General features: G+C 36.9%; 1 protein-coding gene across 1 annotated transcript in view; it reads left to right on the top strand.

Annotated features, from left to right (window-relative positions):
* Positions 1-24,228, top strand: part of LOC123381504 — a 122,224-nt gene that overhangs the window by 28,621 nt on the left and 69,375 nt on the right. Inside the window, exon 4 of the mRNA XM_045042717.1 lies at positions 12,107-12,281. Within this exon, the coding sequence (XP_044898652.1) occupies positions 12,107-12,236 (130 nt within the window). The 3' untranslated portion in view covers positions 12,237-12,281. The remainder of the gene's footprint in view (positions 1-12,106; positions 12,282-24,228) is intronic.

The following is a 24,228-nucleotide window of genomic DNA, read 5'->3' as shown; positions in this document are numbered from 1 at the left end:
GGGAAAAAGTCCCTCAGTCACATTCCTTTAAACTCTCTGTTTATCTACTGGTATCCGTCTTAATTGTCTCCATGAAATGGACAAATATCTGGTAAGCAATCCAGTATGTTATTGTCCATGATGTGATCAAATCTTAGCTTTCATTCTCTGCTCTTGTCCTTACCCTCAGAAAAAAAGTAATATATATATTCCTAAATATTTTGCCTTTTTCAGAATAAACCGCCAATAGCCTTAACACGATATATTGGATAACCCAGTATTTTTCACAGTATGATACAAATATCATTACCTATGGCCAAAATTACTTTAGAAGGTATCTACTTTCTTATCAGAAGGCAGTATCTGGGCATAGCCTACATAAAAAAAAAATTAAAGAAAATACTAAAACTATCATTTTAGGAGAAAGTAAAATTCGATCCATTTTCATAGTATACACACATAAATGTCAATATAATAGCTTATAAAAATAATATAAAATTGTATAACAGAGAATGATTGTAGAATCTAGTGTATGGGTAAGGTTGCCTTTACACCTGGCATGAAAACTGAAAGCCTCAATGGTAAATGTTGACAGATTTTATTTTATTGCTGTATAATTCACCATAAATTGATTGAATAGATAGAACATATTTATGACTGTTACATTTCATGCAAAAATAAGGCAATTGCTATGAAAAAAATTTAAGGCTGTAACTTCCTATTTTTATAGGAAACATAAATGACTAATGAACACAAATACTTTATGAATCAGTAAAGTAATAGAAAATTATAACAGTGAAATATCATTTACAAGATTGAAAAATTTAAGCACCGTTATTAATTTTATAGAGGGCACTGATAAACAGATTCTACGGATACAAATGCTAACTGAATAAATTTGTTGAGACAATGTGTCAATAATTATCAAAATTTGAAATAATTGTATATTATGACAACAATCTTACCACCTTACCCTAAGGAGTAAGGATTTGACCAAGTGGTGTGCTGGAGCCAGGTTATAACAGCTCACAAAACCCAACTGTTACTTAAAAAAAATGTTTATTTTTGAGAGAGACAGAGTGCTAGTGGTGGAGGGCCACAGAGAGAGGGAGACACAGAATCCAAAGCGGGCTCCAGGCTCTGAGCTGTCAGCACAGAAGCCTGACGCAGGGTTAGAACCCATCAACTGTGAGATCATGACCTGAGCCAAAGTCTGTGCTTAACTGACCGAGCCACCCAGGCACCCCACAAATTGTTAAATTTTAAGGAACTTTGAGAGCTGACTTATAAAACAAGTCTTTCTTTATTCCTTGCCTCACATCCAATTCAGCAGTAAGTCATGTTTTCTCTAAATACAAAATATTTATCAAATATGACTGCTATAGGGGCACCAGGATGACTCAGTCGGTTGAGTGTCCGACTCTTGGTATTGGCTCAGGTCATGATCCCAGGGTTGTGAGATTGAGCCCCATGTTGGACTCCCCATGCTGAGTGTGGAGCCCACTTAAGATTCTATTTCCCTCTCCCTCTGTCCCTCTACGCTACTTGTGCTCTCTAAGAAAATAAAAAAGACTGGCATAAGCCCACTTCAAATCATTATCAATTTCTTATAACACTATCATGTCCTCCTAATTTCCTAGCCTCTTCTATACCCATTCTGCCTTTTACTCACACTACATGTAGAGAGATGTTTTCAAAGGAAATCTGATGGCTTAATTTCCCTGCTTGAACTATAAACTCTTACTGTAACGTGGAAGGATATCCATGATCTGAAACCTGACTCCCTTGCCAATTTCATGTTCTAGTATCTCTTCGTGCTTCCTTTGCTCTAGCCACTTTGGCCCTCTTCTATTATTAAACCTGCCATCTAGTGCTTGTTTCTACGTCTTTGCTACTGTAGTTTCTACTGTCATTATGGTTCTCAGAGGTCTCTAGGCATCTGATAGTTTTAGATGCTTTAGGTCTCTTTTTCAAATGTTACCCCCGTAAATAGTCCTTCCCTAATAACCCTGTGTAGAACCTTGTTACTCTTCACTGTCTCACCTTTAGTTTTTTTTTTTTTCATTGATTTTATCACCAGTGGAAGTTATATTCCCTATTCATTGATCTCATTTTTAAATCATTTCCCTTCCCCTGAACTGCAATTAAATTTCGTGATAGTGGGTCTCAGTTTTGTTCATGTCTGTACCCCCAGATTCTAGGACAGAGCTTCACACATAGTAAGTGCTTGGTAAGAATTATTCAGCATAGATTTACTATAAATTCCTGTGTCTGTTCCAAGATGCATTGAATAAATGTGTAGGAAGAAACCTTTGAAAACACAAAGTAGAAATTCCCCACTTTCCTTAATTTGTATGTTTCTGTATACAGAACAAATTTTATTTCCTTATTCGTGAAATATTTCTAGAAACCAGGCACACATTTTTTCCCTTTAATTCTATAGCAGGACACCAAAATATAAGGAAGTATTATTGAGGAACATCATTCCCTAATAGCTGTTTGTTCAAAGATGGAATAAAGATATTTAAATGCAGAATCCATCTTGCTCAGAAGGAACTCTCGGCAGATCCATCACAATGGACATTCCATTCACGCATTATAACATATAATAAATTACCAATTATGATATGTGACTCTTCTTGAATCCTTCCTTTTTTTACGTTTGTTTTGGAATTGAGACTGGTTGTGGATACTTACATCAAATATATAATCGTTAATTTATTAAATCCTAACTACTGGCTCAATCTTGATTCCTTTACTTTACAAATACATCCATTCTAGCAGGGCAATATATCTACAAGATAATTCCTGTGCTTGAAGGAAATACTTTTAATCTCTTAAAGCATATAGAGAGACTTTATATCCAGAGAAATTCTTTCTGTGTATCAATCATTCCCAATAAAATTGTCTTAGTGAATTTAAGTAAGTATCTCAAATAAGGCCCTGCGCTTCCCATGTATGTTTAAATTTAAACTTGATACTTTAATGAAATTATTACCACCTTCTGGATTTCCCATGGATGTAATGGTAAGTGGAATAGCTCCCCTTGGCAAGAAAGAAATTGTGTTCTATTTGGGGAAAGTCAAAAGGTTGACCTCCATTACAGGGTGTGTGTCAATGTTAGTCCTCTATGGATTCAGAATTATTCCTCATCTGTACATCCGCTTCCTGAGGGACTATTAAAGCACCAAAGTAGTTTAAGAGAAAATTGGTTCATTATTTCTAAGACAAAGTTATTTTCTCACTAAAGAATTCTATGTAGTTTAGGTCAATAAACTCTTATTTGAGTAAGTTCTTTGTAACAAGAACTGGGTTAAATGCTATGAAACAAAGAAGATAAGGAATGTCTCCTGCTTTTAAGGAATAGAAAATCTATCATGTAGTGGGGGTGTCAGACGTGTCAACATGTAGATTTAGTTCAAAATGATAATTTGTAAGATTAATAAGATACAATATATCCCATTCAAAACCCTTTTCTAGTCAAATCTCTGGAGAGACTTAGAGTAACATAATGAGGACAAGCAGCAATCCAGGTAGCAATGACTTGAGAGATTTTATTATTCTTATGAAGCTGTCTAGAAACAGAGATAAGAACAACTTCAAGCGTTCCTAGAGAGGGTATTATTCACGACAATTTTGTGGATAAGTCCCTGACAATGCACATTTCCCAGTCTTTCCTCACAGATTATTTTCAAATGATTATTTGTTTTTATAAAAATATTATAAATATGAGCAGAAAATATTTTGTGTGTGCAAGTATCGGTTGTAAAAATGGGCATAGAAGCAAGTGGAAACATTTGTTACAGTTTTTCCCCCCAGCACTTGGGAGTTGCCACCATGCAAGCTGCTATCTTCATCTTGCTAACTCTTGACATGCAATGTTTATATTATCCTCAGGCTGCACAGCATCCACATCCCTGTACCCCTTAGGGTGTTAGGGAGGGTAGGTTAGGCAGAGACTGGTGGTAGGAAGAAAAACTCTGATGCTTTACTGTGTGTGTGTGTGTGTGTGTGTGTGTGTGTGTGTGTGCGCGCACGCGAGCGCGCGATTTTGAACACAAGCCAAAATGTGATGTACGCTAATATAGAACTTCTCTCTTTCTCAGTTATCAGTATTTCTCAGTTAACTGTAAATGAAAATCTCTACCTCATAGGGCTATAATGAGGATAAAATCAGATATCCTGTGTGTAGGACGTAACTCATTCATGATGCGTTTTATTAACCTGTCCCATCCCTTGGTTATATCATACGCCTTTGGTGCAAGCACCTCTCACTATTAAGGAATAAATAATGACATATAAAATATGTTGGCATGTTTGAAAATCTACAATATTAAGCTGATAATGACATGATCTAAATGAGAAGAAATACTCTGGTTCCATTTGAAAATAGGATTTAATCGATTTTAAGATTATAGGACGTAATCTTAACACTTCCTTTTTTGGTTAACTTTGTATTTAGAAGAAATATTGAATTTACTTTAAATTTAACATTAATGCCTTATTAAAAAATATTACTAAACCATTGGAACAGATTCAGGATCTGTAAGTGAAAGAAATACAAATCTCTGGGTTGAAAGTGTTGGCTCTGAGTTTGAATGCCATTTCTTCCTCTCAATTTTTATACTCTGGAATTTGGTTTTATCTTTTAAGAGTTTGAATATCTGTGTAGTCCATGGTTTTAATCTAAAATAATGAAGTGAAGTATGTGTAAGAGTATAGCACCTAGCATTTGCAAAATAAATGCTATGTAATTAGTCTTTACATTTAAGCTGTCTACTTTGTTACACAAGAAATTGAAACTTTCTGCATGTATCAGTATTGTTATTCCAAGGTTTTTTTGTTTTTGTTTTTGTTTTTACTTAATCTTTAAATCTTGTACATGAGGAAAAATGGCATGAAAACATAATGCAATCAAAAGCCTTTTATTTAAACTTGAAGTATTAATGCCAATACTGTGTTTGTTCATAATTCTCTCAATTATTATTTTCTGCATGGAGATACTGTATAAAAATATCCTTGCTTTAAAGAAAGACAGACCTGGTTTCACATTCCAGTAGAACTACTTTTAAATTCAGATGGAGCTGCTTTGTGTGTGATCCTGGTTATTGTTGTTGTTTTTCTTTCTTTTTTTTTTTTAAACTTTCTGAACCTTAGCTTCCACATCTGTAGCACATGCCTAAAAATATACATATCATAGGTCATTATGAAGATTTACTGTGGTCATATTAAATTGCTAGCCCATTTCTTAGTAATAATCTGTATTCAACTGCCCGTTTTCATGACTTAGCCCATTCCTTAGAAAATCAGAAAGCAGTACGAAATCACAAGTTAAGTAAGCAGCATTTTCAAAAAATGCCATGTATATATACACATATATATCACATGGGCTATTATAAAAGTAGAAGAGGGTCTTATGGTTCTATTATGGAAATATGTATTACACACAGAAATATGGACAAGGCTAAATAAGAATCAAGTTATAATAAATAAGAAGTAAATGTAGACCATTTTCATTCCATTCATCTACCCAATATAGATCCATTCATCAATCATTCAAACCACATTTATTGGGAAGCTACCACATTTGAGATTACAACTAAATGGAGCACACTAATCTATAGATCCTGATCATAAAACGTGCCCCCAAAGGCTGTTATTTTGGTCAATTATATCCCTTTTCTGAATTTAACTCACATTTCTGCTTACATTCTGTCTGTTACGCATCATGGTTGTTGCTCTCTGTCCCAGTCTGCTGCTGCCAATACTTGTGCTTTCAGTGCTTTTGGGGAATGATACCCAGAAAGCCACCTCAGCCCTCAGAACACTCTGGGACGGGCTAAATACAGGCGAGCCTTGACACACATCCCTGGTTGGCCACGAGACAGGTCAAAATGAACAACTGCATTTCCTTGAAAATAAGGTATAGTTGTTTGCTCCGGTACTAGCAGCATGTACGAGGGTGCGGGCTCTCATCTGATGGCCATTGCGAAATGAGAATTGGGGGATGGCAGGTGGGTTGTTTGAAGTGCCACAACACTTTCTTCCCACAAAGCAGCCAGTTCTTTTGTCACCTAGTCTTTGCTTGGTTGGTGAGAGTTGTTGGCTGACTCTATAATTCTGTAAAAGTTGACTTTTGTTGTTATGCCAGCAGAGTAGTTGAGTCGTGAAGGGCCAAAGCCGTGGAGTTCTCTACTCTGCCATTTTTCATGATGCCTCATTCTCCTGAGTTTTCTTTTAAGCAGGATATGAGAAATAGCAAAGGAAGTTATAGGTCAGTCTTTCCTGTCTGGTCTTCACACTTAGAAGAAAGCAAATATATAACCACATAAACTGTTCCCATGTTGTCATTAAATTAACACTCCTGACCACATGGATTTACCCATTTATCTTCCTTCTTTTCAAAGAGAAAGGCTTTTTCTCTTTGGTGCAATGGGATAAAAGGTTACAGCTTTCCTGCCCTAAGCTACGTTTTCTCTCTCTCAGTCTGGGCTGAATACACGATGGGGGTAATTGCTCTCCCTTCTCTGAGTCTACATGGTAAATTCATTTTAATGGGACTGAGGTCTGTCTGTCTGTTTTCCTGATTACTGGAGCTTGGTGAGCATGGGCCATTATGTCCTTTAGGTGATGGTCTCATCTCTTAGATGACAAGATAATTATATCGTCGGGTGATGTATTGAAACACCCTTCCACAGACAATGGAGACAATGTTAAGAAAACCAGTTGTAATCACAGATTTAATTCCTTTTTATCAATTCAGTTTGTATAATACTGAAGCTAATATGTTGATTTCCCTTTTATGATTATTTGTGTGTGTGCATGCGCGTTTTCCTCCATTAGAACCAGCCATATTAGTGGTTGAAAGGATATGATTAATGATCCGCCACAAATTATGTTTTGTCTAGAATACAATGAAAAATAGAGCGGGACTTACACTTAGTAACTAGAGTGAACAGATTTATTTATTCAGATCAAAGTGTGCCTATTGATGAAAAAGACATTAGGAAGCTCAAGCCTTTCTTTGACAGGATAAAGCCACTATTGCCATGGCTGTTTGCCATCATTCACCAGTATGATGTTTTTAGGCCTTTGTACCTAACAACTGAGTCACAGCTGTTGGCATTGGCCTCCTTAGGAGTGGCACACACTTAAATAGTCGGCAAAGAGTTACGTTTTCATCCATAATGATTGTCTATGTTGTATTGTGGTTTTCCACTTGGATTGTAGGCTAGAAGTTAAACTCCAGAAGGCAGTTAACTTGTATAGGAGATATAGATTAATAGTGTATGTTGTTATATTTAGCTATAACTTTGTAAGGGTAAGCATTCATGGATGGAATTTGAGACTAACAGTCTCAAGTTCTGTCCTCTCTGTTATTTCAAACTCTATCTAGGACTAAGAGAGTTGTCTTGTCTAAGAGAGTATGATTATCTTTTTTCTGAAGGGATGTGGTGGAAGTTGTATGTCCTAAAGTCATTGATTGCCCACTTATAGCTAGCTTATGATGGGTTTATAATATGTAGGTTTTGACATGATTTTGAATTTAAAGGATTCGAAGAAATAAGAAAGGGAAAAATACAATGGCACAATATTTAAAGCTACAGATAGGCAATTAATAGGAGCAGTTGGGGAATTCACCCTTTACATTTTGAAAACCTTGTGAAGTATAGATTAAAAAATGGAGGCAGAATTGAGGGAGCATGTCAGAGCATTATTAATTGAGTTGCAAGGTAACACAGTTACTTCAGGAGGTGATGCTGGCCCAGAGACCCTGACTAAAAACCGTGCGGAGGTGGAATGTTGAGGGAAAACCTGGGATGCTGAGACATGACGGAGGACCCAGAGACCACATTCACACACAAAATCCAGGCTTCCGTGTAATCCGGGTCTGATATGTTTCCTCACTGGTGGCATACAAGGTAGGGGTGTATAGTACATTTGAAAAAATGAGTAATTTTGGTAAACTCTAAACTCTTTGACTTCTAGGAAAGCATGCTACAGAAAACAACAGTCTGGATTATAAATAAAACAAACAAACAAAAAATGTAACCAAGCAAGCACCTAGATCCAATAAATAATAATAGCCCTACACTTAGTTAAAAAGAAAAGGGAGTGAATTATGAAGTTTATGAAATGAAGAAACTCAGCTGTGGGGTGCCTGGGTGGCTCAGTCGGTTAAGCATCTGACTTTGGCTCAGGTCATGATTTCACAGCTTGTGAGTTCAAGCCTGGCGTCGGGCTCTGTGCTGACAGCTCAGAGCTGGAGCCTGGTTCAATTCTGTGTCTCCCTCTCTCTCTGCCCCTACCCTGCTCATGCCCTCTGCCTCTCATAAATGAATAAATGTTAAAAAAAAAAAAAGAAAGAAAAGAAAAGTTCAGCTGAGATTTCCAGAAAGCAATGTGGGTAGAACAGTAGAAGAATAGAACCCTGGAGGACTATGCATTTTGGACAGCAAAATATTTCTGCTGTCACTGAAGTTAGCAAAAGTTACTCATGGGAAAATTGAAAATGAGAAAATTGAAGATCTTAGGGAAACTTTTGGTTCTGGCGGGGGGAGGGGTTGGGGGAGAGGCATGCAGCAGAGATGTTTGTTATCACTAAAAACCCCCCTCCCCTACCTTTAGAAATCCTAAGAGAAGCTTGAGTTCGGGATTCTATGGCAAATATTTCTCCGCCAGAAGGAAATGGGAGCACAATGGCAAAACCATACTAAAGAAGCTTTGAGTTTTTAATATTGAGAATGAAGGGGCACCTGGGTGGCTCAGTCAGTTAAGTACCCGACTTTGGCTCAGGTCATGATCTCACAGTTTGTGGGTTCGAGCCCCTCATCTAGCTCTGTGCTGACAGCTCAGAGCCTGGAGCCTGCTTCAGATTCTGTGTTTCCCCCTCTCTCTGCCTTTCCCACGCTCGTGTTCTGTCTCTCTCTGTCTCTCAATAATAAATAAATGTTAATAAGTTAATTTAAATACTGAGAATGAAGAGGCAGGAAGTAACAAAAACCAATGTCTATAGTACCAAAAAAAAAAAAAAAAAAGTCTGCTCATGAGAGAGAAAGGAAGTGACCTCAAATAAAGGCCACATTTCATGCAGCCTTGGAATATCCAAAAGATGGTTCCAAGGAGGAAGGTGAACAAAAAGATTTTATGTATGTAGCATGGGGAAGATTCCACCCTAAAGCAGTTGACAAAGGGGTTATCATTGTTAATTTCTGGCATTTTGTAAGACAGATGTGTTGGATGTTACTTTCTGCGAAGTAAAGCAGGAAGCAAAAGCAGATTTTCCTGCAACTGTGTTAATCATACTATCATGATCAACCCACGTGACAGGTGATTTCTCACAATTATGTTTAGGTTCATTGATTTTTGAGGATTGCAATACACTAAAATTCCAGTGAGGCTGAATGGAAGAAAATATTTCCTCCAAGATTTTCACTACACCCCTCTGTCTCTTAGAAACTTCTGAGTCTCCCCCTCCCCCGTCTCTCTATTTTTTTTTCTTTCATTTTTTTGACAACTTTAAGCAATGTGAGTCTGGATTATACCACATATTAAGGTATGGGAGTTTTGTTTCTTTCCTGGAGTAATTGTACAGCCTGAGAATTTTCTTGCATATTTATAACTTTGTGAATTATAATAATGCTATATGCATTATCACTTTTTTGGCCTCTTTAAATAGCAACCATATTGAAAGTTCTGAATCAGCTCTACAAATCTTAGGCCAAAAATAACCAAAAAAGCCCACTTATGCCCAGGTAACCTAATGATGGCTGAGATTGATCAGAATTAAGAAAGTAGGTTGGAGGGCGCCTGGGTGGCTCAGTTTGGTTGGGTGTCCAGCTCTTGATTTTGGCTCAGGTCATGATCTCACAGTTGTGGGATCGAGCCCTGCATCAGGCACTGACAGTGAAGAGACTGCTTGAGAGTCTCTCTCCCCCTCTCTCTCCCCCACTTGCTCACTTGTGCTCTCTCTCTCTCTCTCAAAATAAATAAATATAAGTAAATAAATAAATGAATAAAAGTAGGTTGAAAATAAATATAGACATTAATTCATTTTGGTCTTATCCCACAAGGAGAACGCTCATTCTTACTGAACTTCACTGCCACCCTAAGCGTTGATAATAGCAAGGGAGTATTATTGAACAAATTCTATCCAGTTTACATTTCTGATTTTTGTCATTACCTGATGTCTGGGGAGCTGTATTGGACAGTTGAGTGGGGCATAATCTAAAATAAATAATAGAATGGGAAATGAAGCACTGGCCCATAGGGCAGTTAGGCCATAAAGTCAATTTAATTGACATAACGTATCAGAGTCTTCTAGGCCAAAATTTGTCCTGTTTAACAGTGTTTTCTGGAAGATGCATGAAGGAATGATGGCTGGCTTTTGGGAGTGTTCTCAAGAAAATGAGAGCAGGCTTGTATTAAAAATTTCTGTACTCTTCCTCCAAGGGGACAACTTGAGGGTTAACAACAACCTGAACTTCTAAGTCTGATGGGTTAGAGAACCAAGTACAGTCATTCTTAAAAAGAACACTATCCTCTTTCTAATTCTGGGAGGGGTTTTCTGCTTTCAGAGAAAAATATGAGTTAGGTTTTTGGTTCCTTTTCCCATTTCACATAATTAGAAGCAGTTACACTGATCTTGTTCATAATGGAAACAGGGTTGCCTGGGTGGCTCAGTCAGTTAAGTGTCAGACTCTTGGTTTCGGCTCAGGTCATGACCTCACAGCTCATGAGTTTGAGCCCCACATCAGGCTCTGCCCTCACAGTGCAGAGCCTGCTTGGTATTCTCTCTCTCTCCCTCTCTCTCTGCCCCTCCCTCGTCCCTCTCTCTCTAAATTAATTAATTAATTAAAAAAATATTGAAAACAGAGTCTGTGAATATAAAATAGTAATTATTTACTTCTCTTTTTAGGGTAAGCTGCCTACAGGGTAAAAATACCCTGTCCCCTCCTTCTCTGACTTCCATGTAATATGCATACTTGGTGCAGAATGGATTTCCAGACCCATGTCAGGAGATGTATCTCTAACTGATGTACTATTCAGGATAGATGAGGATCAGGTATCAATTCTGGCAACTGATTAGGTTAGAGTCTACTGGGAGACTCTGTCCCCAGCTGGTACTTGGGGTAGGAGGTGTTACGATATGATAGATTAAAACCCAGTTGTAGTCACATATCCAAGAGCCTTTTCAGGAACAAAGCAGGTAATCAATCCCTATGTGTTTGACATTTTTGTGTGCTTTTCAAATCTTCCTAACTGGTGGTATGAACAAACGTGTGGTTACGTACAAATGTAAAACTTTGCTTTTATCTTCCACTGTCCTTTAAATTTCACTCAATGTGAACAACTTTCCCATCCCACAATGAAATTTGAGGCAAACTACATAGATTTTCTGTTTATTTTTATGCATTTGGCACTTCTGTGGTTACTTTCGCCCACTGAATAATTACGAACTAAAATGGAGTATTAGTTTAGCACTGCATGTTCAACAGTACATACATTTTATCCATTTTTTTTTTCTCAGCCATCACTTTCATGCCTTTCACCAGTGACTAAACTGGCTTTTAACACCACATCTATGCTACTTACATGATGCTTTTAGGTTTAAACATGTGGAACCCAGAATTCTTCAACTTAACTCTGTAAGTGGGTTAGATTAACATGCAGAGGAAAGGTTAAAAGAAGAGTCAGCCACAGTGCAGTCACTACGGGCACAGCACGAAAGTCCCGTGTTCCTGATAGACCTAGCAGTAGACTTGAACGTACTGAGCGTCAGAGCGACACATCAGTTTCACTCAAAATCCAAGCATTTCAGAACCACCTTATAAATACCGCCATTTTGGCATGGCACCATAATTATTATTTACTTATATTTTGTAAATGAAGATACGTTTTATCTACATAAATTGCTCTATAACAGAAATTGTATCTTAGTACCGTAGTGAAGAATAAGTTGTTGAGTTTTGCTTTGTGTGTGCATTTTCCAGCTTTTGCCTGTCCAGCAATGAGACGGAATATATCTGGTGCCGTAGAAATCGGAGATTTCTTTCTTTGGCTGTCAAGGATCTGGATAATTGGGGCGCCCGGATTGGATTTCTAATTTGGAGCTCTTTGCTTACAGGCGGATTTCCTTTGAGGCAGTGGCAACAGCGATGGCCAGTGTCTGGGAGCAGCAGTGGCAAAGCTGCCTGCGGGGAGAGTTGAAGTCCAAGCAGGGGGCAGTGTGGTGTACCCTGTGGTTGGTGGTTTAACAGCTGCCGCATCAGAAGCAGAATCCTCGTGGAACTCATTCTCTGGTATGGCTGTGCCCATCATTTTGTCTGACTGGCCTACCTGTGTTCCTTTCATTTTTTCTGAGGTAATTTTCTCAAAATCTTAATCATTCACTGATTTTCCCAATTATTTTTGGTAAGATATCTTTCTACATCAATCAAGCAAAGTACATTTTTGTTGCAGACAACTAAAAGGCTTGCATGGTAGATGGGCAATATGGAATAACAAAGATAAATGCAGCAAAGGCAACCATTGTGTGTTCATTTATATGCACCTGAAAGCCTTTGGTAGTACTTTGGTGGTCCACACACATGTGACTCTTTGCAGAAACTCATCCTCAATATTTTCAAAAAGGAATTTTAAAATGAAAGCTACTTTTACTAGAAATAGAGATAGAGGGGAGCCTGGGTGACTCAGTTGGTTAAGCGTCCAACTTTGGCTCAGGTCATGGTCTCAAGGTTCATGAGTTCGAGCCCTGCGTCAGGCACTGTGCTGACATCTCAGAGCCTGGAGCCTGCTTCAGATTTTGTGTCTTTGTCTCTCTCTCTCTGCCCTTCCCCTGCTGGTGCCCTGTCTCTCTCTCAAAAATAAATAAACATCAAAAAATTAAAACAAACTAGAGATAGAAAGGGATTGGAGAGGAGAGAGGAAGATTATCTGACAACAAAAAGCACAAATACAAGAAAGTTAAGATTTCATGAAAACTTAATCTAAAAGATTGGAGTCTTTTGGCTAAGATAAAATAGGTCTTATGGGTTCTGAGATCTAAAAAATAAATGTGCTCAAAGTTCTTGGATAGTCACATGTATTTTGGGAACGGTAGTCCTGTGCATCTGTCTATAGCCATCTACTTGGATGGGTAAGGGTGTAAAGACCGAAGATGGGACGTAAATATGAACACATGTGGGCTTCCTGAAACCACAAGAGAATAGCAGGTGCTTTTTCCTCACACATTCTGAGTCCTTCATTTATTGCTTCTCTCTGATATTTCATCATATTGTTTTCAACTTCTTTTCTCCATCATCTATAAAGGTCATAGACACAATAGTCATGCGTAGTTTTGTTTGTGTTGGTGTTTATAATAACACCACAGAGTGTTTCTTTTTCACATCAGGAGAAAGGTAAGCAAAGGATTTTATATGAAAAACAAAAGACATGATGGTAGCTACTCATAATTATGCCTACACATTTAATTTACTTCATCATTTTTCTTTGTTGGTTCTTTTTGGTCCTTTTATTTCTCTTAAATATTAGTTTGAATCCTATAAAATTGTTCTTCTGGGGGGGGTGCAAAAGTGTTTTACATCGAATATTGACACTTCCATTGACAGTGATTCAACTTGAAACCGTATGTGAAGGGGCAGCCTAATAATTCTGAATGTTTGGAAAATCTGCTACCTTGGAATTCTGATGTTAATTAGAGGAATAAGTTTTGAGCCAGTGGTTTTGGAGAATACTACACTTGAGGAATAGTTGCCGATAAGAAACTCGAGGATTATTTGGATGGAGAAGTTGAAAATAATTATTATGGCAATAATACATGGACTGAAAATTTTTCTGTTATCTGAAATTGTGGGCAAGGCCAACGGAGGAAAAATATCCTCATGTTTTCAGAAAACAACCAACCAGATGCTAGGATTTTGCATATGGCATTTACTATGCCATGTCTGATATGAATCTCCTCTTTGTATACATACAAGACAAGAGTAGGAGAGATAATTGAATGATTATCTTTGTGGTGAAAGGTTCTGTGATGCAAAGGAAACTAAGAAGAATGTTTTCCCTTCCTAAAGCTAAGCAAGAGAAAGTACTCCAACAAAAGTTGGAGGAGGTACCTGATAAGTGGGTTGGCATTTTTTTTCCTGACTTGAGCATCTAATTAGGCATTCTGTGTGTTAGGATTTTTTGTGTGTTACTGAGAAAACATAGGAGAATTGGAGAGAGGTTGACTGAAAGGAGGAACAATGGTGTTTGTGATATTTCATACTTGGGCTTGTCAAGAATTTGTGAAATTCTGGGGGCACCCGGGTGGCTCAGTTGGTTAAGCATCTGACTTAGCTCAGGTCATAATCTCACAGTTTCTGAGTTCAAGCTCTGCATCAGACTCTGTGCCGACGATTCATAGCCTGGAGCCTGCTTCAGATTCTGTGTCTCCCTCTCTCTCTGCCCCTCCCCTGTCCATGCTTTGTCTCTCTCTGTCTCTGTCTCAAAAATAAATATTCAAAAACAATTTTTTTAAAAAAGAATTTGTGAAACTCTTGTAAATTGAGTGTTCACCATGAAAGATAACCAGGTTTTAGTCATTTTCCAGAGGCTTTCAGCAATAAATATTGCACAATGCGGTATGAATTGTAATTTAGGAGTAGAGGTGTAAGAGATTGATTTTAAGACATACTACCCATTTTAAGACATACTACCCATAGGTTCAAAGATTTAGAGATGTTATCTCAACAAACTAACGTCCTTTTTAAAAACCTACCTCCTTCAAGTGTATTTTGTAATTTTCTACTTTGTTTTGTTTTTGTTTTCATTCCATGGATTTCATGTTCATGGTAGGTATGAAATTTGAATTTGACCACCTTGTCTCCCTAGTACAAAGATAGAGCTTATCAATATTGATCATGATCCTATTTTTAAATTTCAATAAAATGCCAGTATGTCAGACATTTACTAATGGTATTTATTGAATATGTATTGGTTTATTTATTCATCTCTAAGCAAACATGCCAAGTAAATATGAGCTCAGGAAATAAGTGTAGCTGAAGAGCTGCTCTTAGTGTTAGGCTTTCATTTTTACTTTTATATTGAAGTAGAGTGTTGAGCAGCATACACTTGCATTCTGCCTTTAGTGGCACTTACTGTTCCTTGGTAGCTGATAGCCAGGACTTTCATGTTTTATATAATCCCAAATAAACCCACTGACATTTAAATACTGTAGATACAGCTAACACATGGAAATTCACAATATTTTTCTAGCTTGGGAATTAAAGACATCCAGCAGTAATTAAGGTGTTCCATTTAGTTTTGACCTGATGGTTTTGTTTCTTATAATTTATCATATTTAATTCTGATAGAGGTATTTTAAATAACTCTTCAAAGGGCATTGAAACTATTCCAGGGATTTAAAGGATTCAGTGAATTTTTCTGGAAGGATTAATAGGTGACATTTAGAATATCAAGTAGTGTAAATTTGCAAACTGTATTTAGGAATAGCTGATAATTGATCCATTTAATTCTTTGATCAGGTAATAATAAACAATGACGACATATTGAGAAAGATTGAGGTAATGTGTGTGTGTGTGTGTGTGTGTGTATAGAGAGAGTATATACAGATGTACAAATTAAAGTAAAATGTGAACATGCTTGCACTATGCCTTTTTAAAATCTTATAATCATTGCAGTATGGTATTTAATAATTTTTGAGTTGAATATACTGTTTCACTCAAGAGCCTAGACTGATTTACATGGACACCTTAACTAGCCATCAGTTTTGAGCAGAGAACTATATTAAGAAGTTTAATTAGCAGAAGATTTCATATAAGAAACCTGAAGTTGAAAATTCCCTTTTCTTATAAAACCTCAGTCATGTTTAAAATGATCCTCTTGGGGTGCCTGGGTGGCTCAATTGGTTAAGTGTCTGACTTCAGCTCAGGTCATGATCTCACAGCTCATGAGTTTAAACCCTGCATCAGGCTCTGTCCCTGCTCACTCTCTGTCTCTCCCTCTTTCAAAAATAAATAAATGTTAAAAATTTTTTTAAATAATCCTCTTATTTTGAGTAGTTGGAGAGAAATGTACCTTCCAGTTTCTAGGCTTATAATGACTGTGGGCTCATACTTTTAACTGCAATGGATTACTAAAAACATGTTTGAAAGTAAAGCAATGAAATTACATATTATATTAGAGAATTCTATTAATAGAATAGAAATATAAATAGATTTGTAGATATTTAAATATAAATATATAAATATAAAACATAATTTAAAATCTCCTATTCATGCTCTAAAGATGCTGCCTTCCTTTCACCCTGGCAACCCAAGTAAGAAGTATGAGTTTACAAAGCCATGGCTATCTACCAGTGATCTGTTGGGATTGATGTAGACCTTTAGTTAAGTATTGTGCTTTCTGTATCACTGTATTCCTTTTTCCTATTACTCCTTATGGGCTAAGGAAACATAGTCAATCCCAGTTATTAAGGAGTTGGTGTGGTAAAGCAGGTTGAGTTTAGATGAGTCTTAAATCAGAGCCAAGCATAACTGAGCAAGTCCCAAGTTGTCAGGAAGCTTCAAGAGCTCCTTCATCAAACTGGAAAATGGAGTGGGGAGGAAAGGTGAAAGGGATGTAACCTTCCTTCATAGAGAAAAAAAGTTCTCATCATTCATCTCAATAATCTCATGCGTGAAATGTACGCATACTATAATAGGAAAACCTGACTATAGGACAATTAAACATGACATTTGAATGTTGTGTCTATATTTTACTGACACCATTGCTTCTGTTACATTTCCAGTGTCTGTAGAGCCTAAAGATGTTACAGTCTTTGAAAAAAATATTCTGTCATTCTTTTTTTCAATTGCACTGTCATCTACTGGACAAATAGAGACTTACCAGATAGAAAAAGAAAGGCTTCTTTTCATTATTGTCTTTTCTTTTTCATTTTTCTTTTAGATGTTCATACCGTTTTTTTTTATTCACTAGTGTTGTGTTAGCAGAAATAATGTTGCCTAAGACTTTGAGACTTACATACGCATGCAGACTGGTGTATAGTAGAGCAAGATTGTACCAATCTTACCTAATTCAAGAAAGAGTAGGTATGGTAGAAACTCTTGGGTAATTTTTTGTATCCCTTTAATTTACCTGAATATCTAACTCCTCAATTATTTACCTGAAAAACGGCAAGTCCACATCAAGTGATTTGTCTGTCTTTGTGGACACAGATAAATGAAATAGAGTACTGCCGATAAATGTCATCTGTTGGTAAGAAAAAGAAAAATCTTCAATACAAGATCTTCCTGAATGAAAAGAGTGAAAGATGGAAAGTTAAAAATATGTTTCAACTTTATATTAAAATAGTTCTTCACATGGGGTGCCTGGGTGGCTCAGTCAGTTGAGCATCTGATTTGGGTTCAGGTCATGATCTCATGGTTCGTGAGTTCCAGCCCTGTGTCAGGCTCTGTGCTGACAGATCAGAGCCTGGAGCCTGCTTTGGATTATGTGTCCCTCTCTCTCTCTCTCTCTATCCCTCCCCAGCTCATGCTCTGTCTCTGTCTCTCTCAAAAAAATTAAAAAAAATTAAACAGGAAATTTTTATAGCAAGAATTAGAAAATAAAGTTGAAGAAGTGACTGTGATGAAAATGACTAACAATACACAATGACCTTCAAATACAAATAATTAGAAGAATAAGTGATGTAAAACTAAAAAAATAGTCATTAAAAACTACGATGATAAAGTGAGAATATAATTTTATAGTATAGATGGTCATATAATTAATAAGGCTATAGTATAGTGACTTATTTAAGCCTTTTCAAAGGGTTATCTTAAGTTTTATTTCACAAACTGGTCAGTATAATGATTGGTGGTTTAAGAGACTGTACTCAGTCATTCTGACTTCCATACTCTGACCATTGCAAAGAAATGCCACTCTTTTTATCTTCACCTTTGCATTTTATCCTTGTGAATTTCCCACCTATTTGTCTTTGATTTATTAATTTTGCCTTGAAGATTATTGGAGCAAACACTAAAATAAATCAGAAAAATCTTCATTTTTTTATTTTGTTAAAATGTGTTTATAGTCATATGCTATAACTGGAATTTGAGCTATTGCAGAATTAGCCAGAGAAGAGTGATGACTTGGAAATGGTTGTCTGGTCAGGCTACAAGTTATGATAGAAGCAATGACCTGAGTTACAGGCAAGCATTAGAGATAAATCACCCACCAGCAGATTGGCGTACTTGCAAATATGTTTCCACTCTACAGAATTCTCTGTTTTTTTCCAAGCATGGGAAATGCTGACAATTGTTAATATCCTATAAACGCCCCTAACCAGATGTATCCTACTAGTGTGTCTCTCCCTTGAGTCTACTAGGTGACATTTGACAAAATCTGCTCTCTGCCTCTTACTAGATCAGGTATTCTCCAACGCTCCACCTCCCAACTCCATCTGTTCTCTCATATATCCATATCTGCAGACCTTTGCACAGACCCTTTCTCCCTGAGCCCATCTTTCCTTGGGAAGTAGACTTTGATTTCTCCTTTGCCTTAGCCCCGTAGCTCAAGGCAGCCTGCACGTTCCAATTCTTATACCCTGTCAGAACTCTCGATCAGCAATTAACCTCACCTCTTTGAGGATAATAGTCCAGTCTTCTAAAAGCAGTTGGTAATGTTCCAAGTAACTGGCAAACTGCATGGGTTTTGGGAAATTGGAGGAAACTGTGAGGATTTCTCCAATCTCAGGAGCACAATAGCTCCGTGACAGACTTTAGGTTTCTGAGAAGACAAATAGAAAAGCAGGTAGGTACACTAACACTAAAGAGTGAGACAGAACTCTGTCGAGGAGAAAGAGCCCAGGGAGGTTGGTACAAGGCTAGAGTAGTAACTCCCACAGAGAAGCAGATCAATGCCCCATTTATTTGGGACTTCGAAGTCCGAAAGAGAGTGCTTCCAGCAGCAACAGTGGAATCTTGATTCTTGTCCCGTAGGATGTGATGTCTGGTTATGATACCAGAAAAAAATGGTCTTAGTTATTATAAAGCAGCATGCTTTTAAGTTTTAATAAACCAAGAACCGACTTTTGTCACCTCTGTTAGAAATTTTCTTTTTCCTTTGTCTTGGCCCAGTCTGAAAATTGGAAGTTTAAATTACTTAAGCAATAATGGCTTTCTATTATAAACTGGAAATGGAGAATTCTGCCATTCTGAGAAGCAATGATGTCCACTCCTCCATTGCATTAAAGAGCAGAGTGCTTGATAACTGTTGGCATCTTGCATCGTACCCTACCAACTTATATGCTCCTTTCTGTGTCACAGGGTTGGAAAAGTCAAAGTTGCATTTTCCTGATACGCTGACATCAGGTTCCACTTTAGATTTCTTTCTGTCAAGCATTTCTCAAGAAGGAAAATGGAAGCTGTGTTTTCTCTGGCAGCATGGGGCAGGGGCACAGCCCTAGAGGATACCTGGCCAGCCTCACTGCTTTGGAGCTCCAAACAGCTGAAGACAGGGTGTCTGAGACTTCTAAGACCTCCTGTCCCTCAGTCTTTTCATCAGGTTTCCAAGTAATTTATTTCCAGCATTAAATCCCTTTCCTTGATTTTCCTCCCAACTACAGGCAAGAGGAGGTCTCTTAGGAAGGCAGGTTGGAGAAACAAGTCCTCTCTTAATTTTCCTTAAATCGTATCTCTACACTGTATTTTTAATTTTGTAAACTAAATTTTCCATGTATTAGAACCACCAATAATGAGATAGATGTCTATACGTAGATCTGTAGATATCTATCTCTATCTCATTTATCTACTTCTCTATTTTACTACTGGTGGTTTTAATATATGGAGCCTACTCATATGTACTGTAATATATGCATGCATATTCATTTCCACTGTTTTTCTTTATTTTTTTATTTTTATTTTTTAATTTTTTTTTCAACGTTTATTCATTTTTGGGACAGAGACAGAGCATGAACGGGGGAGGGGCAGAGAGAGAGGGAGACACAGAATCGGAAACAGGCTCCAGGCTCTGAGCCATCAGCCCAGAGCCTGACGCGGGGCTCGAACTCACGGAACTTGAGATCGTGACCTGGCTGAAGTTGGAGGCTTAACCGATTGCGCCACCCAGGTGCCCCTCCACTGTTTTTCTTTAAAAATAATAAAGGCTTTTAGATGACTTCTTTAAAATTTTTTTTTTAAATATTTAATGTTTATTTTTTTATTTTTATTTATTTTTTTTTGTGAGACAGTGAGTGAGCAAGCAGGGAGGTGGGGCAGAGAGAGAGGGAGACACACAATCTGAAGCTGGCTGCAGGCTCTGAGCTGTCAGCGCAGAGCCTGACGCGGGGCTCGAACTCATGAACTGTGAGATGATGACCTGAGCCGAAGTCAGACACTCAACCTACTGAACCACCTAGGTGCCCTGTAAAAAAATTTTTTTTAGCATTTATTCTTTTAAGAGAGAGAGACAGAGTGAGAGAGTACGCAGGAGAGGGGCAGAGAGAGGGAGACACAGCCTGCCTGAAGCAGGCTCTAGTGTCTGAGCTTTCAGAATAGAGCCCGATGCAGGTCTCAAACACACAACCATGACCTGGACTGAAGTTGGAAGCTTAACAGACTGAGCCACCCATCCTCAGCCCCTAGATAGTTTCTTAATGTATAATTAATAGTATTATTTTAGCTTTTAATGTCAAAAGAATATGCTTATCTGGCTTCATATATGTGAAAATCCTAATTTTGAAAAATACTTTTCTCAGTCTCTTTTCAGTCTTTATATTTTCATTGTAAACTTTCTAAACAGTATTTCTCCCTACCAATATTTTTCTTCCGTTAATAACTGAACAATTAGAACTTTGAAAATCTTGTGGATTAGCAGTTTTATGACCTTTGATAATTTTATTACAACTCTTTAGACCTTAAAAAGTACATAACATTTCCAAGTTTACATACAATGATTAATTTATTAATTTAGAATTTAATAAGGCAAGACGCTAAAAATGCTTTGAATTATTTACATTATTTATTCTATGGGTACAATTGATTTCCTTTATGTAAAACATAAAAGTTAGTAAATAGTATTTTGATAGGGGTTTTGTTGAATTTATAGATTTCTTTGGGTAGTATGGATGTTTTAATAAAATATTCTTCCAATTCATGAACATGGGGTATATTTTTGTTCCATCTGTTTTTGATCATTGCTTTATGGTTTTTGAGTTTACCTCCTTGACTAAGTTCATTCCTAAGTATTTCATTCTTGTTGGCACAATTGTAAGTGGAATTGTTTTCTTAATGTCTCTTTCTGCTACTTCATTTTTAGCATATAGAAATGCAGAAGGTTTCTGTATATTACTTTTGAATCCCACAGCATTACTGAATTCATTTATTACTTCTGATATTTTTTTGGTGGAGTCTTTAGGGTTTTCTTTGTATAGTATTAGGTCATCTGCAGATATTGACAAGGATAGAAAATACAGCACAGGAATATAATCAATGGTATTGTAAATAGTGTGGTATAGTGACAAATGCTAGTAGCTACACTTCAGGTGAGCATAGTGAAACAGAGTTGTCAAATCACTGTGTTGTCAAATGACATATGTTAAAAGTACATATTTTGTTGCCTATGAGAAAAAGGCTCAATAGTCAGTATCCTACTGTGTAATTGCCATGTAACTTTAAACAGATAATTCATTTAAAAATTTTATCCTTCAATCTCCAGGTATGAAATAAGGTTTCAATATCTGCTTCTCACCTGAGAGAAATATTCTGAAGGTCCTGAAAATGATTCAGAAATGCTTTGCAATGCTCAAGTGTGTGAGACCAGACTGTAAGAGTGAGTTATATCTTACAGACATCAAATATTTAATTTTGAGAAACATATGAGCTAGGCAAAGTTGGTGGTGGTGTGCAATTACTTTAGAGAAGTGTGGAGCCCTTCCTTAGCCCTTTGGCAAAGCACTCAGTACACGGGGTTTGTTCTCACATTTCTCTTGATACATACATGACACCTTGTAGTGGTGTCTGCAAGTTACATAATTTCCAGGTCTCTTGGCTGTGGTTGTCTCATTAAATTTAATTTCCATTGTATCATTTTTATTTGTATCACAGTTGATGAAGTTTTATATAAGAAAATCACTGCATATTGACCTAGTACCCAAATGAAATTAACCTTTCAGGATATGGAAAAACCCACATATTTACATACGCTTCAACCACAGTAGCACATATGTGTTTTAAATAATATGGTGGAAAAGGTTGGGTAAGTGGTACAATTTATTTTGAAGGACCCTTGGGAACTCCACTCTGGAACTTTCCTTCACTAGTAATATGTGTAGAATTCCATGAGGAATAATGAAGAGGATATTCACAGTGCTATTTCCTAAGACACTTATTTCATTTATTATAAAGCGAAGAGATTGTTTCATGTATTCAAATCTTTGCCAATTAACATTTCCTACATAAACCTTTAGCATTTAAAGTGCCCTCGTGTTAGTCAAACCCGTGTAAGCTAAAATACTGTGAGTTTCCTTCAGTTGCATAGATAAAATCTGTCTACTGTAAAAGTGAATTTGAGTAATTTTTATAAAGTGTATGAAATAGTTAGCCAGTGTTAATTTGATAAAATTGTTGTTCTCTAATACCTGTTCTTTTATGATGCTCCCTTCTGGAGTTTGATCACTAGAATAGGTTTTCTTTTCCTTTAAGATGAAGAAGGTACATATGAAGAAATAAAACTGAAATGATACACTTTCCCACTTCTAAACAGCTCCCTGCATCCTTCTCTTCACGCAAACACTTCTGCTGTCACAAAGTATGTCTCAAGGAATTGCTAGTTTTAACATAATATATAAAGCAGAGGCAAGAGAGACCCAGCGCATAAATATAAGGTGTTGATGAAATTCAAGAAAGGCCTAAAATTAGGGTGAAATAGATAATTTATTATCTAAAGTGGTCACTTTAAAGACTGAAAAAGGATGTTATTGAGAACTACACTAGTACAGCAGTCATAAAACCCGTTGTCAAACACCCTCCTTATTGCCATTGACTATGAGAGTTTAATGCAAGATACTGTTGGGTGTGTTTGTGATTTAGTAGGGTTTTCAATATTTTGCAGATTTAAGGCTTGTTTTGTCATATTGTTTTCTGTTAATCATCTATTTGGCTTAATAGTAGATGTTTGCTATGGTGTGAAAATAGCTTTCCAGTACGATATATTTTCCACATTTGCTGATTCAATGATCATACTAATTAAAGTATAATACCCAGACCTGCACACGTGCACACACTCAATACATAATTCTAGGATTATATGTCACATAAAGCAAATGATACTATTTATCTTACCTTCAATTTTTTTTTTCTTACTAGTACAATTAATACCTCATGATGTAAACTATTCACCTAACAACAGATAGATTTAAAGCATAGATTTGCTTCCTAACCCATCTATCTCTAGCGTTTGCAATATTCCCGGGAATAGCAACTTAGTTTTGAAAGTGACTGGCATTCTACTTAAAGTTATGCAAACCCAGAAATTAGTGATTTGGAAAAATATATAGTACATATATTGTGTATTATTTGGTAATGTTTTTTAAAAATCACATCCTGATGATGTGTGTGATTTCTTTGTATGGTCTCTCATACGTGTATTTTCCATCTCTATTCTTCTCTCATCCCTAAAATGCTTTATCCCCCAAATACATTCTTTTGGATTATTTTAATTGGATTTTTATTGTGCCCTTCCCTGCAATCTCACACTCTCAAAATTCACCCCTGATCTTCTTACCATAGTCATCTAGATAAAACACAAATGTAATCATGCCACGCTCATGTTAGTAATTCAAAACTTTCTCACCATCTATGAGGGCACATCCAAACTACCTATTGTAACGCATCAGGATCCCGTGTGTCTTGCCCCTCTCTGACATCTTTCATTTTCATTTTTTTAAGTTTATATTTTTATCATCTCTACACCCAGTGTGGGGCTAGAACTCACAACCCTGAGATCAAGAGTTGCATATTCTTCAGCTGAGCCAGCCAGATGCCCCACATTCCGTGTCCCTTCCATGCCTTTGCTCATTCCATTCCCGCTTAAATTCCTTCCCCCCGCCCCCCAACTGGACAGCATCTGCTAGTTTTGCAAAATTCAGTTCAAGTTGATTTCTCCATATGATGTTTGCTGATCCCTTTCATCCAACTAAATGTAATCATCAGTTCCTTTTTAAAAAATTCAGCTGTGCTGTGTACACATTTCTTTGGTATATTACTTAGA

Source organism: Felis catus, chromosome D4 (assembly GCF_018350175.1).
Source record: "Felis catus isolate Fca126 chromosome D4, F.catus_Fca126_mat1.0, whole genome shotgun sequence".
Lineage (NCBI taxonomy): Eukaryota > Metazoa > Chordata > Mammalia > Carnivora > Felidae > Felis > Felis catus.
Note: the sequence above shows the minus strand (reverse complement) of the source record. Positions and strands in the feature narration are given on the sequence as shown.